At 40.8% G+C, this 21,417-nt stretch overlaps 2 protein-coding genes across 2 annotated transcripts in view; both read right to left on the reverse strand.

Moving 5' to 3' along the window:
- Window positions 1-218: 218 nt before the first annotated feature.
- On the reverse strand, window positions 219-2,498 carry BBS10 (Bardet-Biedl syndrome 10; the record flags this gene model as incomplete). Its single annotated transcript, XM_082489006.1, has 1 exon — window positions 219-2,498. The coding sequence occupies one exon, from the start codon at window positions 2,496-2,498 to the stop codon at window positions 219-221; it is 2,280 nt and encodes a 759-aa protein (XP_082345132.1).
- An 85-nt stretch (window positions 2,499-2,583) lies between these two features.
- The window catches only part of OSBPL8 (oxysterol binding protein like 8), a 66,069-nt gene continuing 47,235 nt past the window's right edge, over window positions 2,584-21,417 (reverse strand). The window contains exons 11-24 of the mRNA XM_082498826.1: window positions 20,512-20,746; window positions 19,291-19,475; window positions 16,953-17,034; window positions 16,151-16,249; window positions 15,605-15,701; window positions 15,172-15,270; window positions 13,685-13,782; window positions 12,299-12,388; window positions 11,597-11,733; window positions 11,048-11,233; window positions 8,394-8,481; window positions 7,888-7,990; window positions 7,188-7,293; window positions 2,584-6,925 (exon numbers count right to left, since the gene is read on the reverse strand). Of these exons, the coding sequence (XP_082354952.1) occupies window positions 6,790-6,925; window positions 7,188-7,293; window positions 7,888-7,990; window positions 8,394-8,481; window positions 11,048-11,233; window positions 11,597-11,733; window positions 12,299-12,388; window positions 13,685-13,782; window positions 15,172-15,270; window positions 15,605-15,701; window positions 16,151-16,249; window positions 16,953-17,034; window positions 19,291-19,475; window positions 20,512-20,746 (1,741 nt within the window). The 3' untranslated portion in view covers window positions 2,584-6,789. The remainder of the gene's footprint in view (window positions 6,926-7,187; window positions 7,294-7,887; window positions 7,991-8,393; window positions 8,482-11,047; window positions 11,234-11,596; window positions 11,734-12,298; window positions 12,389-13,684; window positions 13,783-15,171; window positions 15,271-15,604; window positions 15,702-16,150; window positions 16,250-16,952; window positions 17,035-19,290; window positions 19,476-20,511; window positions 20,747-21,417) is intronic.

Consider the following 21,417-nt stretch of genomic DNA (forward strand, 5'->3'; position numbering starts at 1 on the left):
ACGTTTGAAACTTCAAGTTTGTGCTGTTCACAACCCAGTTTGCCACACATCTCAGCTGGTCAGCCTTTTTATTCCTTCTCTTTTAAGAGGAATGAAGCATGCAAGATCTCTGGGCCTAAAAAGGTATCTTTTTGTCCCTAGCACTGAATTTTGACACACGCCTGTTTGACAAGAAGACACAGGAAAACAGGTTATCAAAACATTCTTTATTAATGATTTCAGAATTCATCTTCTGAGTCATTATCCTCAATTTTTTGCAGTGGCTGCTTAACACCAATTATTAAATCTATGGAGAGAAGCTCTGTAACACAATGAAGAACTGAAACAACTAACTGGTATTTGCAATACACTGATTCTAAGCCTTTCTCGGTCATAGGCAGTGGCTGATTTTTTCTGAGGGCATTTATGGCTTTTAGATAGAATTTGGTAAAGCTGTTTTGTTCTGTTGTCCTGTATAAGGCCTTGGGAATACTTAGCAAAGCATCAGCTACTACATTAGATATGACAGTTACCTCTGACTGCTGAAACTGTTTTGCATAGTGCTGAATATAATAGTGTAAGAGAATTTCAAAGTAACCTCCTACTGGCAAAACTGATCCTGCTTCTATGAGGATGTTAGAATAATTCTGTGCAATACTTACACAACTCTCTTCATGTTTAAGTGGAACTATATTGCAACTTGTTTTCTCTAGATCTTTGCCAACATCTAGGCGTTCACACACAGTGACTACATTAGCATCATCTGCTGCTGATGCAGCAGTGCTGTAGTTCTTTTGATTGGCCACAAGTGAATCGCTTTTACAGTTCTCGTGCGAGTCACCCAGACGCTCGCAGTTTGCACACAATTTCTGTACGTCTCTTGAAGACCCATCTCCTTCAGTGGCAACACTGAATTCTTTGATGCGCGAGGTGGGATTTGAGAGTATTTGCAAGTTTGTTTGTGCACATGCTGGACTGTCACTTCCCTGCAAGTCAGGATCTACCATTTGGGTCTCTGTTTCACCCTTGTGTGTTTTCAGTTGTTGTTCAGAAACCTGATTACTGTTACAAGAAATATCTTCTGTTACGAGTTGCTTCTGAGTAGCTGAAGAATGCCAGCTGTCAACACCAGTGGCTTCATTCTGGCTTTCACCTTCTGCTCTGCATTCCTCCCTCTGATCAACTCTTTTAAATAGCTGCTGCAGCATTGTAAAAGCCCCTTGCAAAGCAGCAGCATGTTGCTCATTAACACCATCGACCGGCCCACAAAGAATTAAGCAATGGGGCTGAAAGGCACACACGCTGGTGAAACCAACGTGAACACACCTCTGTGAGCCGAGCAGCAAGGGCTGGCAAAACGCTGCCACTGCGGTTTCAGGGATTTCTCTGTGTATGTCATCACCAAAAGGTGCATAAGGCGAGACGCCTGTGATTTCACGGATAAGGGCCATTTCTTCTGACGATAAGCACTCTACCACAGACACACCGTATAATTTTGCATAGTAGATAACTACTTCCTGTTGCTTCACGCTCGACAGTAACAGCTTAACATTGTTGCTCTGCAAGTGTTTCATTAAGGCTTCCGTCCTGCTTGAGCTCCAGCGCAGGGAGGCCTGATACTGACCCTCGGAGTCGACAACAAACTCCACGCCGGGGGCCGTGAGGGGGGCCCGGAGGGGCTCGGTGACCAGCACGGCCCGCAGGTCCCCTCCCGCCGGGCAATAGGCCGCGAAGTCCCTGCGGAGGACGAGCCCGGGCAGGACCCTGGAGCTGGCCAGGGGGAGGCCGGCCACGGCGGCGTGCAGCTCCGCGAAGCGGCGGCCGAGAAGGCTCAGCACCTGCGGGCTGGGGGCGGCTGCCGGGCCGCAGCAGCGGCGGCACAACTCCCCGCAGAGCCGGGCCAGTCGCCGCCGCTCTCCCGGCCCCAGCCGGCCGCCCAGGTAGGCCTCCAGCAGCGCCTCCAGGGCGCCCGCCTCCCCCTGCCGCCCGGGGAGAGCCGACAGCAGGTGCCGCCGCAGGCCTTGCGCCACGGCCCGCTCCAGCACCTCCACCTCGAAGGTCCGCAGCGCCCGCCGCAAGCCGCCGCCGCCTCCCGCCGCCCGCAGGCCGCCCAGCAGGCCGGCCAGCAGCACCACGAACGTCTTGGCGCCGTCCCCCGTCGCGGCGCTGTGGCTGCAGGCGCAGGCCGCCATCATCCTGCGGGCACACGGGCGGTTAGGCGGAACCGCGCCCCGCCCGGCCCGGCCCCCGTCCGCCCCCCCGCGGTACCTGGCCGTCGGCGGCTCCAGGCTGAGCGCCTCCAGCAGGCGCCGCCCGTCCCGCGTCAGCAGGGCCTGGCCGGTGGGCCGCACCAGCAGCGCCCGCCCGCCCCGCGGCCCCAGGGCGCCGCGCACCGCCCCCGCTAGCGCCGCCGCCTCCTGCGCCAACCGCCCCGGCTCCGGCCGTCGCGCCATGGTCACGGCCATGGCCACGCACCGCCGCCGCGCTCCTTCCGGTTGCGCGCACCGCCCCGCAGCCATGGCGGAGGGAGGCGCATGCGCGGCGCTGCGAGAGGAAGGCCGCGGCCCGGGCTCGGGAGAAGGCGGCGCAGAGAGCTGAGGGGCGTTGGAGGATACACGTCTTTATTGGGCAGGGCCGGCCTCAGCCCCGGGAACAGTTCAGACCCCTTTAAACAAACGGGAACGGCGGCGACCGAGCAGATACAAACGGAGAGGGGCAGGGGCGGGCGCAGTGTGGTGAAGACTGAATTTCCCGCTTGGTCAAAGGAAAGGCCTGTGACGGGCCAGGGGCAGAGGGCGGCGGCGGGCAGGGGCCTCTCCCCCTCTCGGGCAGTGCCCTCAAGGGTAAAAAAAAAAAAGCCAAAATAACCTGTCTGGGAGCTGTTATTTTGTTTATGGCTTTTTCTGTAATACTACAAAGTCGTGCGGCTCAGTTGCATCAAAACGCCAGAAATTCTGCACTGGCGGCTCACCGGCCAGAAGAGGGAATAATTTAATTTGTTTAATAGTGGATTTTATTGTTTGGGTTATTTTTTTTTTTTTGTCAGAGTCTGACGAAGCAGGAAAGTGAGTTTTCAAACACAAAAGCCCTCACAAAAGGTCAGATGTTACACATGGCACAAACTTGACAAATCTTCTTTACATGTCTCGGAACAGCAAGAAACCCATCAAGAAGGCACTGTTTACAATACTTGAATATCTGCAAAATTTTCTGAGTTGAGGATACCCTTGAAATAACAATAATTAAAACTTTCAGATGTACAGAATCCTTCTTATGTTATTTACACAAACAGTGGTGAAGTAATAGCCTTTAAGAAACTATATGAACCCTTGAATCCAAAGTCTGTTTCATAAACACCAGCCTAGCAACAACAAAAAATAAATAAATAAAATTCGCAAAGGCACAGGAGGGCAACGAAAAACAAACAAGGGAAGACACCACCATGGCTACATTTTATGGGACAACCTTTTGAATAACTTATGAGATTTAATTGGGGGGGGCTGGGGAAACAGCCAGGCTATACCCTCATTAAGTAACTAAAAGGAATCAACATGTGAAATGCAAGAAACATCATCTACTGCTGAAACTGATACTTGCTACATTTCACATGGCATATTTACTTTTTCTTACCTTAGGCCATCTGTACCTAACTAGGCAATCTGTACCTAAGTGGCAAATTAAAGGCTTAGAGTGCATTTGAAAAAAAAAAAAAAAACCACAACAAAACCAAAAACAAACCCAACCAAAACAACAAAACCACGTGGTAACAAATTCTGAAAATATTTCCTGTACAAGAAAAAAACCAAACAAAACAAGATTTGTAAATCAAAAGTGAAAACAAGTGCTGTTTTAAACTTTAAAAACTAGGGGGAGGCTACAGCCCTTAAACAACAGCAAAATGAACAACCAATTTTTATAGCTACGTGCAGAGCTCAGTCTTAAGTACATAATATTCAAGATCAGCTATGCATCATGGTTAAGCAGGACAGTGGTGACACGCTAAAGAAAAGGCTTCATACACACTTTTCACCAGCTGTACTGTAAAAATCAGGCAAGAAATGTCTTTGTTCTATTCACATGAGGGAACATCATACAAAACCCAGCAAAACTAGGAATTACTAGGTTTTCAATGTAATTTTTAGAATTTAAGTTATCTAATCATACAGTCAAGCAGAACTTTTCAAAAAGTTTCATCATATATCCTTTACCTTTCTGGACCATCACTAAAACCACTTTTACAACAGAATTAAACTCTAAAAAATAAATTGTAAAAGAAAATAAGCACAGACTTTTTGTCTCGCTCTATTCAAGTCTTCTACGTGTCTTGAGCTGAGCATGAATTTCAGATGTGGAGTATCTGTTTAGTCCGACACTGTCCAACACCGCGCTGCCAGCCAGCTGGCGGCGTCAAATCCACACTTAATACAATGCAGTCTGTGTAAAAATACATGCAGACTGTGTCATTAACTGATCTTGAACAGAAGTGATTTAAAAAACAAAAAAAAAAAAAAGTGAAATGGCAGAAGGACATTTCTGTTTACAAAGGAGATAAAAGCTTGTAACTATCCATCAAGAGTTTCAGCACCACAAATTTAGCAGAGTATTATTTTAGGGGATTGAAGTTATTGCCCAAATTCTCACTCATTTCCTCTTTACTCCCATGCACAGAGTATGCTTAAAGGCTTGTAACAGATCTTAAGACAGGTGAAGCTTTGACATTTGAATGGGATAATGAATGGCCAAATTCCAGGCTGAGAATGTTAAATTAATGCTATTATATTCTGCTTTCTTTATACTATTTTATACATGGCTAACAATTTCAGCTTCTGTTTAGAGACTTAACTTAGGGGTTTGGGTTGTTTGTTTTTTGTTTGGTTTTTTTTTTTTTTCATTTCTTAAAATATATACACAAATTTTACCTCATCAGCAGTAGATATAATAGAAGTCCAATCAAGTTTGGTCTTGCCAACGCATACAAGATCACTCTGGTTCTGGTACTGCGTTCCAGAAAATGATTCAAGACCAAACTATGCTAATATGAAGCGGTAAGAAATAAGCTGGAGTTGACTGTTTAAGCAATAAACTTTCACCTAGCTGAGGCCCAAAGAAGGGGAAAGATAAAGCAGAAGTGGAGGTGTGTGAAGATGTCAGCCACAGAAACATAGGAGCCAGACTGACAAACAACAAGTAAATAGTAATTTCACTAAACACTGGGTGAGACTGATGCAGAACAGAAAGGTAGATCACCTGGAGAGTCAGGGAGGCTGCCCGAGGCAGAGGGACAACGGGGCCATGGCATAAAGCCAAAAGTGACCTTTGAACTGTTCCACTGCCTGGGATGGATTTGATTTCTGAGAGAACCCTCTGAAAACAAACTTGGCTGCCCTTTGCATTGTGCCGCTCATCCTCATGTTGTCTCATGTGGGTTACTGAGAGTACCTTTACAATACTACAGCCCCTTTTTGACTTGGTACGCTTGACTAGCATAAGGAATTCACCAGATAAACACTGGCACTAAATTTGTTTTGCTAGAATTTTACAAGTTCTATACATGCATATATTTCTTCAAATAAAAATGTTAGAAACCCTGGTTTTAATTTGAAACTTAAGCTTCACATTACTTTGTATGGCTACAGCATAATGAATAGGAGCATCCATGTGTTCTGTTAGGTAGTATATACTGCGGTAAGGTGGAATTTAACAGAGACTTAGCATTTCACTCTCATTTGTTTTGATATGTGTGGTGTTAGCCATCCCACAATTTCTGAAGACTTTCCCCTTGTAAGCACACATGTTTTCATTTGCAAGGGAACTCATGATGGTACCCGAATTCTATTCTACATCGTCTGCCTTTGGGAGGTTCAACTCAAGCTACATTCTAAGCACACATTTGCATCTTCACATTTTGTTTCAAAAATAAGGAGAGAGTCCTGGCATCAGCAGTCTGCCTGCTTACTGTGACATGGCCATACACAAGTGTAAATCCAAAGCTGCAGATTTATCAAGACTTACAAACATACTATAAATCCTTGACATTTGCAATTCATGAGAGAGAGCTGACCAAGACAGTATCTTCCCCAGTGCTGTACTGTTAAAAACGTGCTCTGTACAGTAGATGCAGGAATGTTTTTATGCAGAATCTGAAGTTTTAAAAATATAAAAATAAAACAACTGGCTCACAAGCCACTATAGTAATTCAGGATAAAAACTCATACTTTCAAAACAAATCAAGGACATTACATTGCAGAATTCCCAAAGACTTTAGCTTTTTACTTGCCAGTTCCTAACACTCGTTATCTTTGTATAACAATGTATTTGTTTGACCTTAAACAAAAGTTTACTTCCAAACACCCAAAGCCATTTACAAAAACTGCTGGCTACTTCAAAAGTTCCTTTGTTACAAAAATGGTAAGTATAAATGTAACAAAGTATGCTCGTTTATCATTCTACAGTAACAGGAGTCACATTCTACCTACAGGGTCTGACCTCTGAATTTTTAACTTCATCTATTCTGTGGTGGAGATTCATCAGTACAGCATGTGACATAATACAAAACACAAGGCTGATGTCATATGTCTGCGAGACGGAGGCACACACCAGGAGCAAGAGTGTACTGGCACTTACACAATTCTTACTTCAACTGGGTAGACGGGAGTATGATTCTGAACCATGGATGCTGAGGCAAAGTTCTGTAAGTTGTTGCTACAGGGCTCTTTTAGATAATATTGCATCATTTAAAGTCCAACTTAAAATATGGTCCCCAGTAACAGTTCCATCATTCCAGCTCAGAAAGGCCCTTGTTCACACTTCCTATTTGAACAAGAAATTAATGATAAGCTGTAGCAGAACCACGAGTAAAATGAAGACATAGTGCTTAAACTGCAAGAAATGGTAGTCCACAGGTGGCGAATTAGAAGTGACTCTATTTCGTAGAGCCATAATGTCCCTGTAAGATAGAAAATAATATCCTGTAAATTACAATCTAGACAATTTGCCATTTTCTAGTATGTTACGGGTTCTCACAGAAGACACTTTTCGAGGAAAATTATGAAACATCAACGAGCAATCAACATTTAGGAAGAAGGGTAGTTTATAGACATAGAAGCTCTAATGCAGAAATATACATACCAGCCTCCAAGGAAAAAAAAAAAAAAAGCTAGAAAATTAGTATTCTCTAAACCATTTTAAAGCATTTTACTTAATACTACCTCTTAATGTCTTCTTGTGTTTCCTTTATAGATTCAATGGCACTCTGCAGTTCACCAAGGTCTGTCCCTTTTTTCCTTATTCTTGTATTATGCTTCAGAAGTTGCGCTGGAAAGGTATAAAAGCCAGATGTAATTCACAGAAGTGACTGCTAAGTCAAAAAGGAACGAAGTACTAATGACAAACTAAACCACTTGCAAAAATGAGGAGTTTTCTAACTAAGCTTCTACTGAAAACTAAAGCTTTATTTCAGAGTCACCTATAGCACAGAAGGACACCAACTTAAGTGCTTGAAATATTTTAAATCACTCACTGTATTGTTTAATTTCTGCAAGCATTATCAACATCAAAAATCTGCCTTCTAGCAACATACTGATCTACAAATTAAAACAATTCATCTTGTTTTAAGAAAGAAAAGAATTTACAAACATGATTTTTTTTCCCAGATACTAAATATGTGCAGCACTTAAGCCTACCTACACTACATACTGATGTTGAAAAGGACAGGACAGTTTGCAATTAAAACCGTGAGCCACTCTGCTCCTTTTGTTTTTTTCCAGAATGTGGAATAGAACCATGATCTAAAGCATGCATTATTTCACAATACAAACATTGAAATAAGAAAAGCGTGTGTGACTACAGAACTCTATTTCACTGTCAAATACATTTATTATTTCTGTATGCAAATGTATCTTTTCCTACCTTCACTCCCAGAGGAATCCTGGTTATCAGGCTCCGGGGATGAGAAACCACACTCTCCTTTCTTCTGACTGGCTGGCTTTCGTTTGATTTTTGGAACACTAACCTACAATTGAGAAACTTACGTATTGTTTCCAAAGAACCAGAACTGTAGCAAAGCAGCACATTCCAATAGTAATAGTTAAAAGCACAATATCTAGTAGAAGTCCAAGTTAAAATTTTTGATGTATAAGCAGTCTGAAGTTTGTGCATCTTCCCATTTAAGGGAAAATACACATTAAACTGTTGAGTTCAGGTTTGCATATTTTATATTCCTATCCAATCAAGTAATCTCTACTGCTTAGGATGCAACACAGAAGTGAAGGACTACGGATGGGGTAAACTACATTTCTGTAGCATAACAATAGAATTCCCTACCGCTCCCAATGCTTTGATGACCTTTATGTACATAATGCAATATATACAAGTCCCTGGATCTTGCTGCAGCTGCTAACAGAACTGGAACATACCATTGGCGTCCGGTGTCGAACTTTTGTTTGGATGGTGCCGTCTTTTTCAAATTGGATCATATCATTCAAAGGGTCCCATGGTCTGGTACTAAACAAAGCGAGTATAACTGATTAATACCACACCAATTTAAATACTAAATATTTTCCTGCTGAGAAACTATTTGGTATGAACAGGTTAAAGTGCTTTCTCCTTACACAGAAGTCAGACAGGGAGTAAGCGATCCTGTCTTCCACCTATAGCCCAGTCCTAACCTGAAGGGCCAAGAGAGCCAAAAAATAAACTTCACATTCAGGTCAAACCGTCAGCCAGCTGGTAAAAGTACAAGCTATTGTATTAACCAACAATATCATTATGAATTTATCTGGCACGTGATATGTAGTTGTGAAACATGGAGAAGTTTTCTGCTTAAGGTACAGTTACTATTTTAGAACTACAGGAAAATCAGGGTATTTTGTGAATTACTGTCATTATGGGCTGCTTTTTTTTTTGCCTTTTTTTTTTTTTTTTCTTTTAAAAGATGCCTAGGAAGGAGAGGTTAAGAATCAGTCACCTCAAACCTGTTTTCATCCAGAAGTGGCTAATCATAATCAAGACTGGTTTCAAGAGACACTAATGAGCTATGTACAGTTTGCTTGTTCTGACTTGAGTGCTTTTCCAAGTACAGGTTGGTAAAGAATTAAAAAAAAATAAAAATAAATAAAGCAAAAGTCACATAGCTCACTGGAGAACAACAAGCAGCCAAAGGCAAAGACCGACATCCCCACTGATTACAGCCTTTTCAGGACAGAAACTGTAAGTCAGCTGCATGAAGATCATTCTGAAGCACAGCTTTAGTGAGAGTAGATTAAGCATGGATTTCCTTTCATCTCCTCCTGTACGCCTTTTAAAACGTTTGTAGCTGTTTCAGATGTTGTGAACGTAGACCTGCATATACATCTTGGTTTAACCTGACTTGAATTAAATGTCATCTAAGGTAAACAGGTAAGAACAAGGCATTGCTCTCCCAAAGGTCTTTTGTATCTGTAATCCAGATGCCTAAACCCATAATCCAGATACTTGAACAAATGCCACAGCTCACTGAACACGTCTTTCAAAGTAAGCGTAAAAAACTGCTCTCTGTGTGGACCAGGTGGTGAGCCGGCATTATATGCATAAAAGGAGACAGAAGTTTCTTCCAGGGACTGCTGACAGTGCAGACTGCTTTCTAGCACACAGCAAAATTTCTGTGGCACATGGTTGAACCACAAGGCCCCAAGGAAACAAGAAATAACGCAGATTAACAAGATAGGTCTCAAAGCTGCAGGGGATAGTCTAAAAGATTTAAAGTGCAGTACTTTTCTTGATGGTTTTACACAGGGTTCAACCGTATGGCCAGTCTATTCAGCTGGACTATTCACAACTCTTCCAACAGGAAGAGGCATCAACAGCACTCGAAGGTGGAAACCAAGAGAGGGTGTTTCACAGAGCATTTAGTCTAGATGGGGAATTGCCTGCTGCAGCGTGTTTTGGGTGGTAAAAGTCTGCACAGACTTAAGAAGAAACCAAGAAAATATATGGAAAAGAAATCTATTGAGAGTTCCTAAATACACAGAATCCCTGCTTCGTTCCAGGAAACCTCTGGGTTGCAAATTTGCTGGAGAATGAAGAGTACTCAGAATTCTTGTACTCTTCCCTATACATATACTTAGGCCACTGCCCCAATATTGCTATTCTTGTACAGAAAGGTGAAGCGTTCCCAGGTTTAGCCATGGGAATACACTTCCAGCATCAATAGTTTCAGAATTACTTAACTCAGATTATATAATCTTTGGATATTTTACTTTTACAATCCTTGCAATATAGAAGTGTGGTGGGTATTGTAAAAGAATCAGGAGAATGTGGGTGTTCTGTGAAAATCATCACTAGCAAAGGGCTCAGCTCCAAGTTGACTCTTGCAAGAGCAGGTGAGAACAAAGAACACATCCCAGCAGTTAGAGAGGCAGCTGCATCTTCATCTTCTGGTCTAGATCATCACACAAAGCGCTTCACAGACACTCATGCACAGGCCGTATTTGATAGCTGAGCTGAGCTACCTGGTCCCAGCATTAACCACTGCTATACACCTGTTACTCTCAGAGTCATTCTAACATATAACAAATTAAATAGCTCAGTTCAATTAAGAACAGGCTTTTCTGACTTCCAGTTGGTATGTCCATATGTACCATTATTTTCCAGTCTGCAAAAATCTGTGTAGCTGCACTGGTCAGTCTGGGGAGGGCAGGGGGAAAGGAGCACAATGCATCCCAAAGAGCCATGCCCAAGAAACGCTAGAACACAGCATGAATTTGTTGAGGCACATAACCATGAAAACAAAAAAGAAAAAGCTCCGTACAATGGTTACATGAAACATGATTTCCTGCATTAGCAATCACTCCCTTTTCAACGTGACATATTAACATCCTCTCTTTGGTGAAAGGCCTAACAAGTTTAGCTAAAAAATTATGCATTTTAATTAAAGCACATGAATAGGAATATCAAGTTGTGTTGCACATTTCATGAGTTTGAACTCAGTTATGTATCTGAGTTCTTTTGCTCCTAAAACCACAGCAAGAGACTCAGCAACACTGCCAGGTATTTAACAAACAGCTTTTGTTACAAGCACACCAGGACTCACTCAGCATATTTGTAGTGCCATTCTCCTGTGACTGAATCCTGATCGAACAGCTTGCATGTCCACTCTTCACCCTTAAGTTTCCTCTCTTTGGCACTCTTTCTCTGAGCTTCTTCCAGAACGTATTTCTCTTGAGTAGCTTCTGTTTGGTCTTTATTATTTATTGCTCTCGTCACTTGTTGCCAAAGCCTGACAAACAAGCAATATATAGAGTTACAATTTGGTTGACAGAAAAAATTGCAAACATTTCCCTAATTATTGGCTAAGTAAAGGGATCAACCTCTAAGAGAATGTTACCGTGTTGTAATATATGTTTTTTCCACATTTCCATCAAGAATCTCTATGATTGTAAGGTTTGTAAATAACGACCTTGTATTTAACAGTGTTGCTTTCTTGTTTTACAGGTCAGTAACAGCAAACATGGGAAGGAAAGAAACCGTATTTTGTTCCTAATTTGTTTAATGTTCAAACCATAAAATTTGTTCATAATTTGGAGAAGATGATAGTTTTATTTTGTCAAAATAATTATACAAGGTTCAACAGGGAACTTACTTCTCTGACTCAAAGTCATCTTGCTCTTCAAACTTCACTGTGTATCTAGGTAATCTACGCTGCTTGATATCAGATGTCGGGTTCCAGAATGTCTCCGAAACATCTGTCTTCTTGTCACTAATAGTAACTTCACTGTCCTGTAACATATATAATTCAGTTACCTTAATTGTAATAATCTCAGAGAGTGCCAAAATAACACAAAAAAGAGGAATATGCAATTTTTTTGTAACGAGAATTTATTTTCTTTTGGATGCATGTAGTTAAGAATAATTAGATATACTAACTTTAAAATTCAATTTCTGCACTTTGTGCTAGTTCTAACTTGGAGCAGAGATGTGATGGAACCATTAACATGGCCAGTGGTGCCAGTGTCATCTCACCAGAACTGAAACAAATTTAAACATTTCATGCAGGTGCCATAACAATTCTTCATAATACTAACACATATACTAACAACATTTCACAAGCTGAAATGTATTTTCTTCGGGAACTACTAAAACGTGCACAACTTCTTCACCTTTTAACAGTTGCAAGTTGATTTCATACTTTCTTAAGAATTGTCTAACTATAAAGAGATACTTTCTGTAAAAGTGGTACTTAATCCACTCTTTTTTTTTAAACTTGAGTCTTTTTTGTAAGTGCTATTTTCGCCTGTCTCAACTAAAAGCCAGAATTTATAAAATACCATAATTCAGTACTTACCCAGTGACCCTCCAAAATAGCCAGAACTTCTTTGCCAAGCTTAATTTTCCCTGATATTTGGTTAACACTGTCATTGTTACCCAAAAAAGGCTGCAAAACAAAAATAAATGCTTTCATGTTCATTTTGATAACAAATTATTTTTGCATTTCTGCTTAGTGTTAAGGAAAAAAGTGCATATGAAATGCGATGTAAACACCCCTGATGGCTTTTAATATTATAACTTCTGCCTATTTAATCCCCAAAACAAGTCTAAAACCACAGTTCTCATGCTGTATTTTCTTAAAATATTTGCTGAGCAAAAGCATTGTCTAAGAAACGTGGAAAGAAAATGGAAAATAATGCAGAGAACAGTGACACAGTGATATCTTGGAGGAAATAGTCATTTGCTACACTAATTTCACCACTTTACCAAGGACCATTTGTTACTAGAGATTAACTTGTGCAGAAGTTACAACAAAAATGATTCCCAGGGATTTTCTTCGGCCTTTTTGATAGTCTGCACGTGTATCCTATGGGCTGATGAGGCAAAATATCAATTAACACAGCCTCCTAACTTACACATTTCAACTGAATACAGTTTCCCTCTCCACATTTTGTTCAGCTTCAAATCAGTTTCTGCCTCAAAGATGGCAAATGTATTTTTTGGAAGCGCAAGCCATCTAGAAGTAGTTTAAAAACCTTTGTTTAGCTTTTGTGAGTGGCAAGGTGTCAAAAATAGTCCAGGTAAAATAATGCACTGGGCACTAGGCTGATCTAAACATTAGCAAAGCCTTTGCATCATCGTTATTTGAGGTGTCGTAAGCAACTTAAATTTTAGCCAGGATGGAAGAGGGAACCTGGGTCTGAGTTCTCCTCCAAGGGCTCTCCAGGAGCTTAAAAAGTCCCTGAACAATTTTAGGGAATTAAAAATCACCTAGGTATATTAACAACCGTACACAAAATACCTGAACCACTGATCAGATCACTAAACACTTCCCCTGTTCTTACACTTTCCTGGACACACACTGGTGCCACTGCTGGAGATAAGACAGACTTGCTTTTTCCCCACTAGAGCTGTTTGTGAAATTCTCACAGCTAGCAATATGTTTGCATCTGTTATCACCAGAGGTGAAGACAGCACTGTAAGTTTCAGTCAAAACCTTTGGAGCCAGAAAAATAACATTAAGAAAAGAGATGACAATATAGTTCAATTTTTTTTTAAATGATCACTATTTGCTAGATGCACATAGCTGGACATGTAGCAGTTAAAATGAAAAATCCCCAGTTTCCAAAAGGATAATTCCATATTAAATCAGATCATATCTAAGGAGTGACCTAATAATTTTTTTTTTTAATTATCATTATGCTCATTATCCTTTTTGTGCCTATTTACAGCATTTACTAACCTTGAGTTTGAATTCAATTGTTGCACTGTAGCCAGTTTTCTCACAGGTAATGTTGACTGTTCCCCCAAGCTCTAAGGTCATTGTGCCATAAAGAATTCCTGCAAGACCAAAAAAACAGCTAAAATGAATGTTTATAACTGAACAAGACAAAACATCTAAGTTCTTTGGGCACAATTCCTAGAGTAAACACGTCTGTGCCAGAGGAACAATCATCTTTTCAGATGACCTTTCCTAATGATAAGCATGATCTTTCTGCCAAATAAGATAACCCAAACAGAAACAAAAAGATCTAAGTGAATTACAAATAAGCAGGAAAAACAATTTAAGACATATCTTCGGCAGCGTATGCTGCTGGCAAGGGTGGTATTTAGTCTTATTGGAGATGATTGGAGGAGGGCAGCTTTTGAGGTTAAGGCAGGAAAATAACTCTAGGACAAAGAGAGCAAAGAACTTCACTTGAACAAAAGCAGTATGTGCAGTCAGACCACAGCTGAAGACAATCATGGACAGCCAATATAAGACAACACTGATCACCTCTCTAAAGACTTTTGGAAGTACAAAGCTGACAGTGCTAAGTACACTTTCTTTCCCACTGCAATCCTGTGTTTGAAACACTGAATATATTTTGCCTAGAGTGGATGCACGTGCAAATGTTTTTTTCACCATGCACATTCTCCTTCTCTGCATATTCTTCTACCTTTCTCCCTCTTTATCAGCTTTATTAGTCACACTAGTTCTCCTTCTTCCTGTTTGGCTGTAATGTACGTATAGATTTTATGTCCTTCCTAATTGTTAGGTATTATCTATATGCGAAAAAACCCAAAGAGAATATTAAAAACATCCATGAACAATAGAAAGACCAAACTAATGTCCAATTACCTAATTCTGCTAATTAATTTTCATACCTGTCAAATGAAGAAAATACTATAGTTGCTAACTATAAGGCTTCTGAAAGCGAATTCTGGCAGAGAATATATGGGTAGATATACCTGAATAGGTCACAGCTTAAAAACCAGCAACTCTGCAATGTATTTTGTACTACTACCAACCTTCTAGAAAGCTTTACAAACTACTGACTGGTTTCTCATAGTGAAACTAAAAACAAATGGTCATGATTTACATTGAAATCAGTGAGGTGTAGATACTACACCGCCTTTTACATTTACAAGAGGAAAATACTGGAAAAGCTCAAAACTATTCTTTAAAAAAAGCAACTAAAACAGTAAATTACTGTCATGTAATGACAGATAGCTATATTTATGATCTTAGCATTTATGAAAAAAATCTTTTTCTGTGCCAAAACATAGATCATTGCTTAAACACCAGCTGTATTTTTCTCCTGATAAAAACCTAGGGCCACCAATATTGCCAGTGTTTAGAACACTCTTCTCAGATGACAAGCTTGAATCCAACACAGCATACTATTTAGAATAATACACTTCTGTTCTCATAACTTTGCCATCTAGAGAATGAAAAAAAAACACTACCTTTACAATGAGCATATGGCATTGTCATTACATAATCTTCTCCCCTATTTAGGAATGTTAGCCGTCCTTCTCCATCTAATATGGCAGATAATGAATTCCCTGAAATTCAAAGACAGAAAATCACATTTCTCATGATGCAAAACAACAGTCAACATTTCTTAATAACTGAGCAATAAAATTAAGAACATCAGTATATTTAGCATTGCAATCTATCCTGTCTAGTGAAGCCACTTCAATACCAATTAAAAATTAAAAAACTCCAAAAATAGAAATTAAAATTCCAAAGACCAGTAGCAAAACCTTTGTAAGGAAAGGACAACACAATGATCAAAACCAATTCTTCTAACAGCCTTCTTTCATCCACAAAACAGCTCATTTGCACTGATTTTACACTCCTCAATGGAAGTACAATGAAAAAACCACAATTATTTACCATAGAATTTGGATTTGGCCAGAATGCTACCACTAAGGCAAAAACCGTCCTTGCGGTTGCTAACATAGAAGGCAGATATTGGAGGATGATGGGATACCTGTTGAAAAAAAGAACATGCTTAAAACAAAACAAAAAAAAAAGGGAGAGAACATGCAACACAGAATAAACCTTGAGTTAATAATGACAGAATGCAAACTCAAGTTGCACATAATAGAATAGGGTTCATATATGTGAAATGTGACTATAATCTTTAAAGATGAAGATCAAGCAAACATTCTTACTGAATTTCAAGAGTTAAGAAAATTAGCACCTGACTTTTACCAGAGGAAGAGGAAACAGAAATGCTGGAAACACCTTTCTCTGTCTCTCTAGGAAGACACACTAATACAGACATCTATTAAAGAACCTACGCTCATCAGGAGAGCTTTTAGGATACTATTCATGCATTCCAAATACATTTTCTGAAACTGCTTCATTGTTTGTCTAGCACAAAAATGCAATACATTTATTTTTCTCCAAAATATTTGTGCTGATTATTGCAGCTACCTGTTCTGCAATGTAAAAAGTCTTGCTATTCGTCCTGGGATGAATCCACATGCAGCGGAAAGTCTCACCAAGTATAGGATTGTACGGCTTTTTTAGTCCCTAAACAGAAACAGAACAGAGAGTAACCATACAATGCAGGTACAGGACTTACAAAATACTTTATCAGTCTGTCACTGAAGATAAGACACACACACAAAAAAATCGTAATAATGTATATGCTGAAGCACGTTGAACTTCATTTCACTGTTTGAATATTATGCTCAGTTACTCTGCTCTTCACTCTAAGGAAACGGTCATAGATTTAGTGTATCTGCTAAACTATTCCAAGCTACACATAAGGACAAACAGAATATAAGAATTTTTGTAGGAGAATTATTACAGAACTTTTGTCTGGTTAGGTAGTAAGCACTTTCTGCTTTCGATACTGTTTTCCAGCAATATGACTATAAAGAATATTTAGTGTAAAGCTAAATGAAGTAGTGGAAATACTATTCCTCCAACTGTAGCATGTTATCACTAAAGAAAGGTGAACATAAAACTGTCTCAACTTTACCAGAAAATCTTTAGCTCAACTTCTACTCCAAGGGAAAAAAAAACACAATTGAATATAGTCTATTTTAAGCATGGCGATGGACCAAAAAAGTCCGCAATGTTATTTGTGTAAATAACTAAAACTTTACCTTGCTTTTAAAAAATGCATAACAATATAATTTAAAAACAAAAACTTACTCCAGCACATCCTTAAACCCTCAAACTAGACACAATGACTAAAATAAATACAAAATTACATGTGAGAGGGCACCTTTGGCTTTTTGTAGAATCCCGACAAATACCACTTCACTACTTTTTTCATGCGGTTGTAAGCGTTCTCTTCAAGAGCAGCTCTATGAAACAAACAGAACACACAGATCAAATATCAATATTGTTTCAGTTGTAACACACACTATCAATTGTTGTGATATATCTTGTATCTAGGTGTTGACTAAGGCAAAGGTTTTGTGATTTGCAGTACTGTAAAACTTTCAGCCTGATTGCATCAAATTCAAAGTTTTCAAATAATTGTCTGAAAATGGAAATCAAACAAAATATCAGAAATGGTATTTCCATAATTGAGCCTCTTCTTTGCAACATTAAATAGATGACCACTCTCCATCGTCTTTGAACGGTCATGGAGAACAGGAGAGGTGCCTGAGGACTGGAGGAAGGCCGACATCACTCCAATCTTCAAAAAAGGCAAGAAGGAGGACCCAGGGAACTACAGACCGGTTAGTCTCACCTCTGTCCCTGGGAAGGTATTGGAGCGACTCATTCTGGATGTCATCTCCAATCACGTTGAGGAACAGGAAGTTATTGGAAGTGGTCAACATGGATTTACCAAGGGTAAATCGTGCTTGACCAATCTGATAGCTTTCTATGATGTTATAACTGGTTGGCTGGATGAGGGGAAAGTCGTGGATGTCATCTACCTTGACTTTAGCAAGGCTTTTGACACTGTCTCCCATGACATCCTCATTAGGAAGCTGAGGAAGTATGGGCTAGATGAGGTGACAGTGAGGTGGATTGAGAGTTGGCTGCGGGACAGGACTCAGAGGGTTGTGATCAGCGGCACAGAGTCTAGTTGGAGGCCTGTAACCAGTGGTGTCCCCCAGGGGTCAATACTTGGTCCTTTTTTGTTTAATATATTCATTAATGACCTGGATGAGGGGACAGAGTGTATCCTCAGCAAGTTTGCTGATGATACCAAACTGGGTGGGGTGGCTGACACCCCAGAGGGCTGTGCTGCCATCCAGCGTGACCTGGACAGGCTGGAGAGCTGGGCAGAGAAGAACCTAATGAGGTTCAACAAAACCAAGTGCAAGGTCCTGCACCTGGGGAGGAAGAATGCTAGGCACCAGTACAGGTTAGGGGCTGACCTGCTGGGAGATAGCTTGGAGGAGAAGGATCTGGGGGTTGTGGTAGACAGTAAATTATCCATGGCCCAGCAATGTGCCCTTGTCGCCAAAAAGGCCAATGGAATCCTGGGCTGCATAGGGAAGAGTGTGGCCAGTAGGTCGAGGGAGGTCATTCTCCCCCTCTACTCGGCACTGGTGAGGCCACAACTGGAATACTGTGTCCAGTTTTGGGCTCCCCAGTTCAAGAGGGACAGGGAACTGCTGGAGCGAGTCCAGCGAAGGGCAACTAAGATGATTAAGGGCTTGGAGCACCTCCCTTATGAGGAAAGGCTGAGAGAGCTGGGACTCTTTAGCCTGGAGAAGAGAAGGCTGAGGGGAGACCTTATTATGGCATACAAGTATCTAAAGGGTGGGTTGAAGAAGGATGGAGCCAGGCTCTTTTCATTGGTTCCAAGTGACAGGACGAGGGGCAATGGGCACAAGTTAGAACACAGGAAGTTCCGTTCAAATACACGGAAACAGTTCTTTACGGTGAGGGTGACAGAGCACTGGAACAGGCTGCCCAGGGAGGTTGTGGAGTCCCCTTCCCTGGAGATTTTCAAGACCCGCCTGGATGCAGTCCTGAGTAATGTGCTCTAGGCAATCCTGCTTTAGCAGGAGAGTTGGACTAGATGATCTCTAGAGGTCCCTTCCAACTCTGATAATTCTGTGATTCTGTGATTCTGTAAATACTGTTCCACTCCCACTGAAGTTCTTCCATTTATAAAAGGTACTACTTTAGAGAGCCAGCCTACTCACATACAGAACTTGTTGAATAGTATTTCAATTTACAGTCTTTAATTTATTAGCTACATTTGAGCAGGCAACTATAAATCGTAATGGAACCTAGAGCTGTATTAAAAAGGTTAACTGGTACTGTTTTACCATTTTAAGTATGTCTCCTAGAGAAAAAACTAATTTTGAGAAGCCTTCTTAAGCAGTCTCCAAAAGCTGAATCAGAAATGTCTGCAACACAATTGCTATTACTAAGAGGGGACAGACTTCGAGATGTAACACATGAGCTCTCAGGCAGTTAGCTTTCAGAAAAGAAGGATATCTGATGGCTGATACATTGGCAGACAAACGTTCAAACTTGAAGCAGCCTGCGATGTTGTTTAAGTAGACTGGATCACATGTTTTAGTATACACTGTTACCCATTATAGTTTAAAAAATGGAAAGAACGAAACCCAGAGATAGGATTGACTCACTCGGACAGAAAGTCTGCATGGTAGTAGTAATCAGACAGCTTGTCCAGGAAAGAACGAGGTTCCAGGATAAACGTAGGCAGTACAACCTTGGACAAGTCCATTCCTGGCCGGACTTGCTTCAGCAGTGTCCAGATCAGACTTTTGTTTTCTTCTGACACTACTTCTGTCTGAGCAGCCTCTCCTGCCTAGGATGAAAAAAAAAAACCTGCTTACAGAAAGGAGAAAGAAAATAATTCTCCAGAAGACAGGTCAGCACGTTCTAAGCATGCAACAAGAATGGAAAACAGATACTTCAAATGAAGACTCGGAAAAGCTGAAGTAACTATGGGAGAAAAATCAAATTTCTTTAAATCACTTATGATACATCTTTAGCAAAGTATGATAGATATACTATTCCGCATTAAAAACTGCATTTGTTTCCATCAGCCCTAAACCAGAAAAATTTGAGGTAGCATGTTGTTCAAAAATCCTCCCTTAGTCCTTTCCTAGGCATCAAGTATCTCACCCTGTGTTATCCCATGCAGGACTTACATAGCAAAAGGCTCTTCATCCTACCAACTTTTCCCCACCATGAAAGCTGACACATTTATGTTTTTCACTGCCTTTACCCATCAACAGTATCTACATTAACAGTATTACTTAGGGGTAAGTAAGCAAAACCAGCAGCCACACTCCAATATGCTCCTCTCCTTCCAAGGAGAGGGGACATAATTCTTTCTTACAGTTTCTGAAATGAAAAGCAAAAGTTGTAGGAAAAGCATCCCTCTTTCCAGTACAGTTCTAAAACACATACTCAAGAATTTATTGTCAAAATCCTCAATTTTTCCTAAACTACTACTTCTTCTAGAAACAATACTAGAAAGCAATAAAGCACAAAGTATTTGTGTTCCATAGGTATGAAAAAAAATAATAATCTCATAGCTAGCATCTGAGAAGAAAGAGGAGACGTGGTCAACTTCTGCTTCAGGTGGCCCTTTCAAACTGAGCACCTTCTGTCTGAGCTATACTCCAGATAATCTCATTATCTCTGTCAAAATCTGACACAAGCACAAGAGTGGCAAAGCAGAGAAGAACATGGGTGAACTGAACTTTCTCCCCCCATTATTGCTGAAAATATGAAAGCCAATCCTGCAAGTCAGCTTTCAAGTGTAGTCTGTCCCCTAAAATATCAGCTTTCTATTTGGAGAAGCTACTTGCTTATTACATCAACAGCACTTTTACCTCACCAAGTTCTTCATGACTCTGTTCTAAGTAAGTAGTTTCCTTGATATCAATTGGTTCTGGATCGACGTAAGAATCGTCCTGTCGCTCTGATGTGTCGCTATCGCTTTCTTCGCTTTTTCCCAAACCATCGTTATCAGATTCCTCGTGGTCATGGTCATTTTCCTTATCAGATTTGTCAGAGTACATATCTTGATCTTTAAAGTGATGCCTTTCAATTTCACTGTCATTTAACCTAGAAAAAATAAAGGCTAAATGAATCTTCAGCTTCACACAATAATTTCATGCTTCCAAACTGGGTTCTTAATAAAATACATGCTAAAATTGCCAATATCAAACCTGATCTGGCAGCAATGTCAAACTAGATTTGCTGGAAACATATAGGATGTACTCATCTCACTGAACTGCCAAACATACCAAGTTTAGAACAGTCCCATTGAAAGGGACCTTCAACAGTCTTCTAGTCCAACTGCCTGACCACCTCAGGGCTGACCAATAGTTAAAGCATGTTATTAAGGGCTTTGTCCAAATGCCTCTTAAACGCTGAAAGGCTTGAGGCATCGACCACCTCTCTAGGAAGCCTATGCCAGTGTTTCACCAACCTCTTGGTAAAGAAATGCTTCCCTAAACCTCCCCTGGTGCAGCTTTGAACCATTCCCACGCATCCTGTCACTGGATCCCAGGGAGAAGAGATCAGCACCTCCCTCTCCACTTCCCCTCCTCTGGAAGCTGTAGAGATCAATGAGGTCACCCCTCAGCCTCCTTATCTCCAAACTAGACAAACTCAAAGTTGTTAGCAGCTCCTCATAGGACATTCCTTCCATCCCTTTCACCATCTTTGTTGCCCTCCTCTGGCCATATTCAAGGACCTTCACATCCCTGTTAAATTGTGAAGCCCAGAACTGC

Source organism: Vanellus vanellus (genome assembly GCF_965231255.1).
Source record: "Vanellus vanellus genome assembly, chromosome: 1".
Taxonomy (NCBI): Eukaryota; Metazoa; Chordata; class Aves; order Charadriiformes; family Charadriidae; genus Vanellus; species Vanellus vanellus.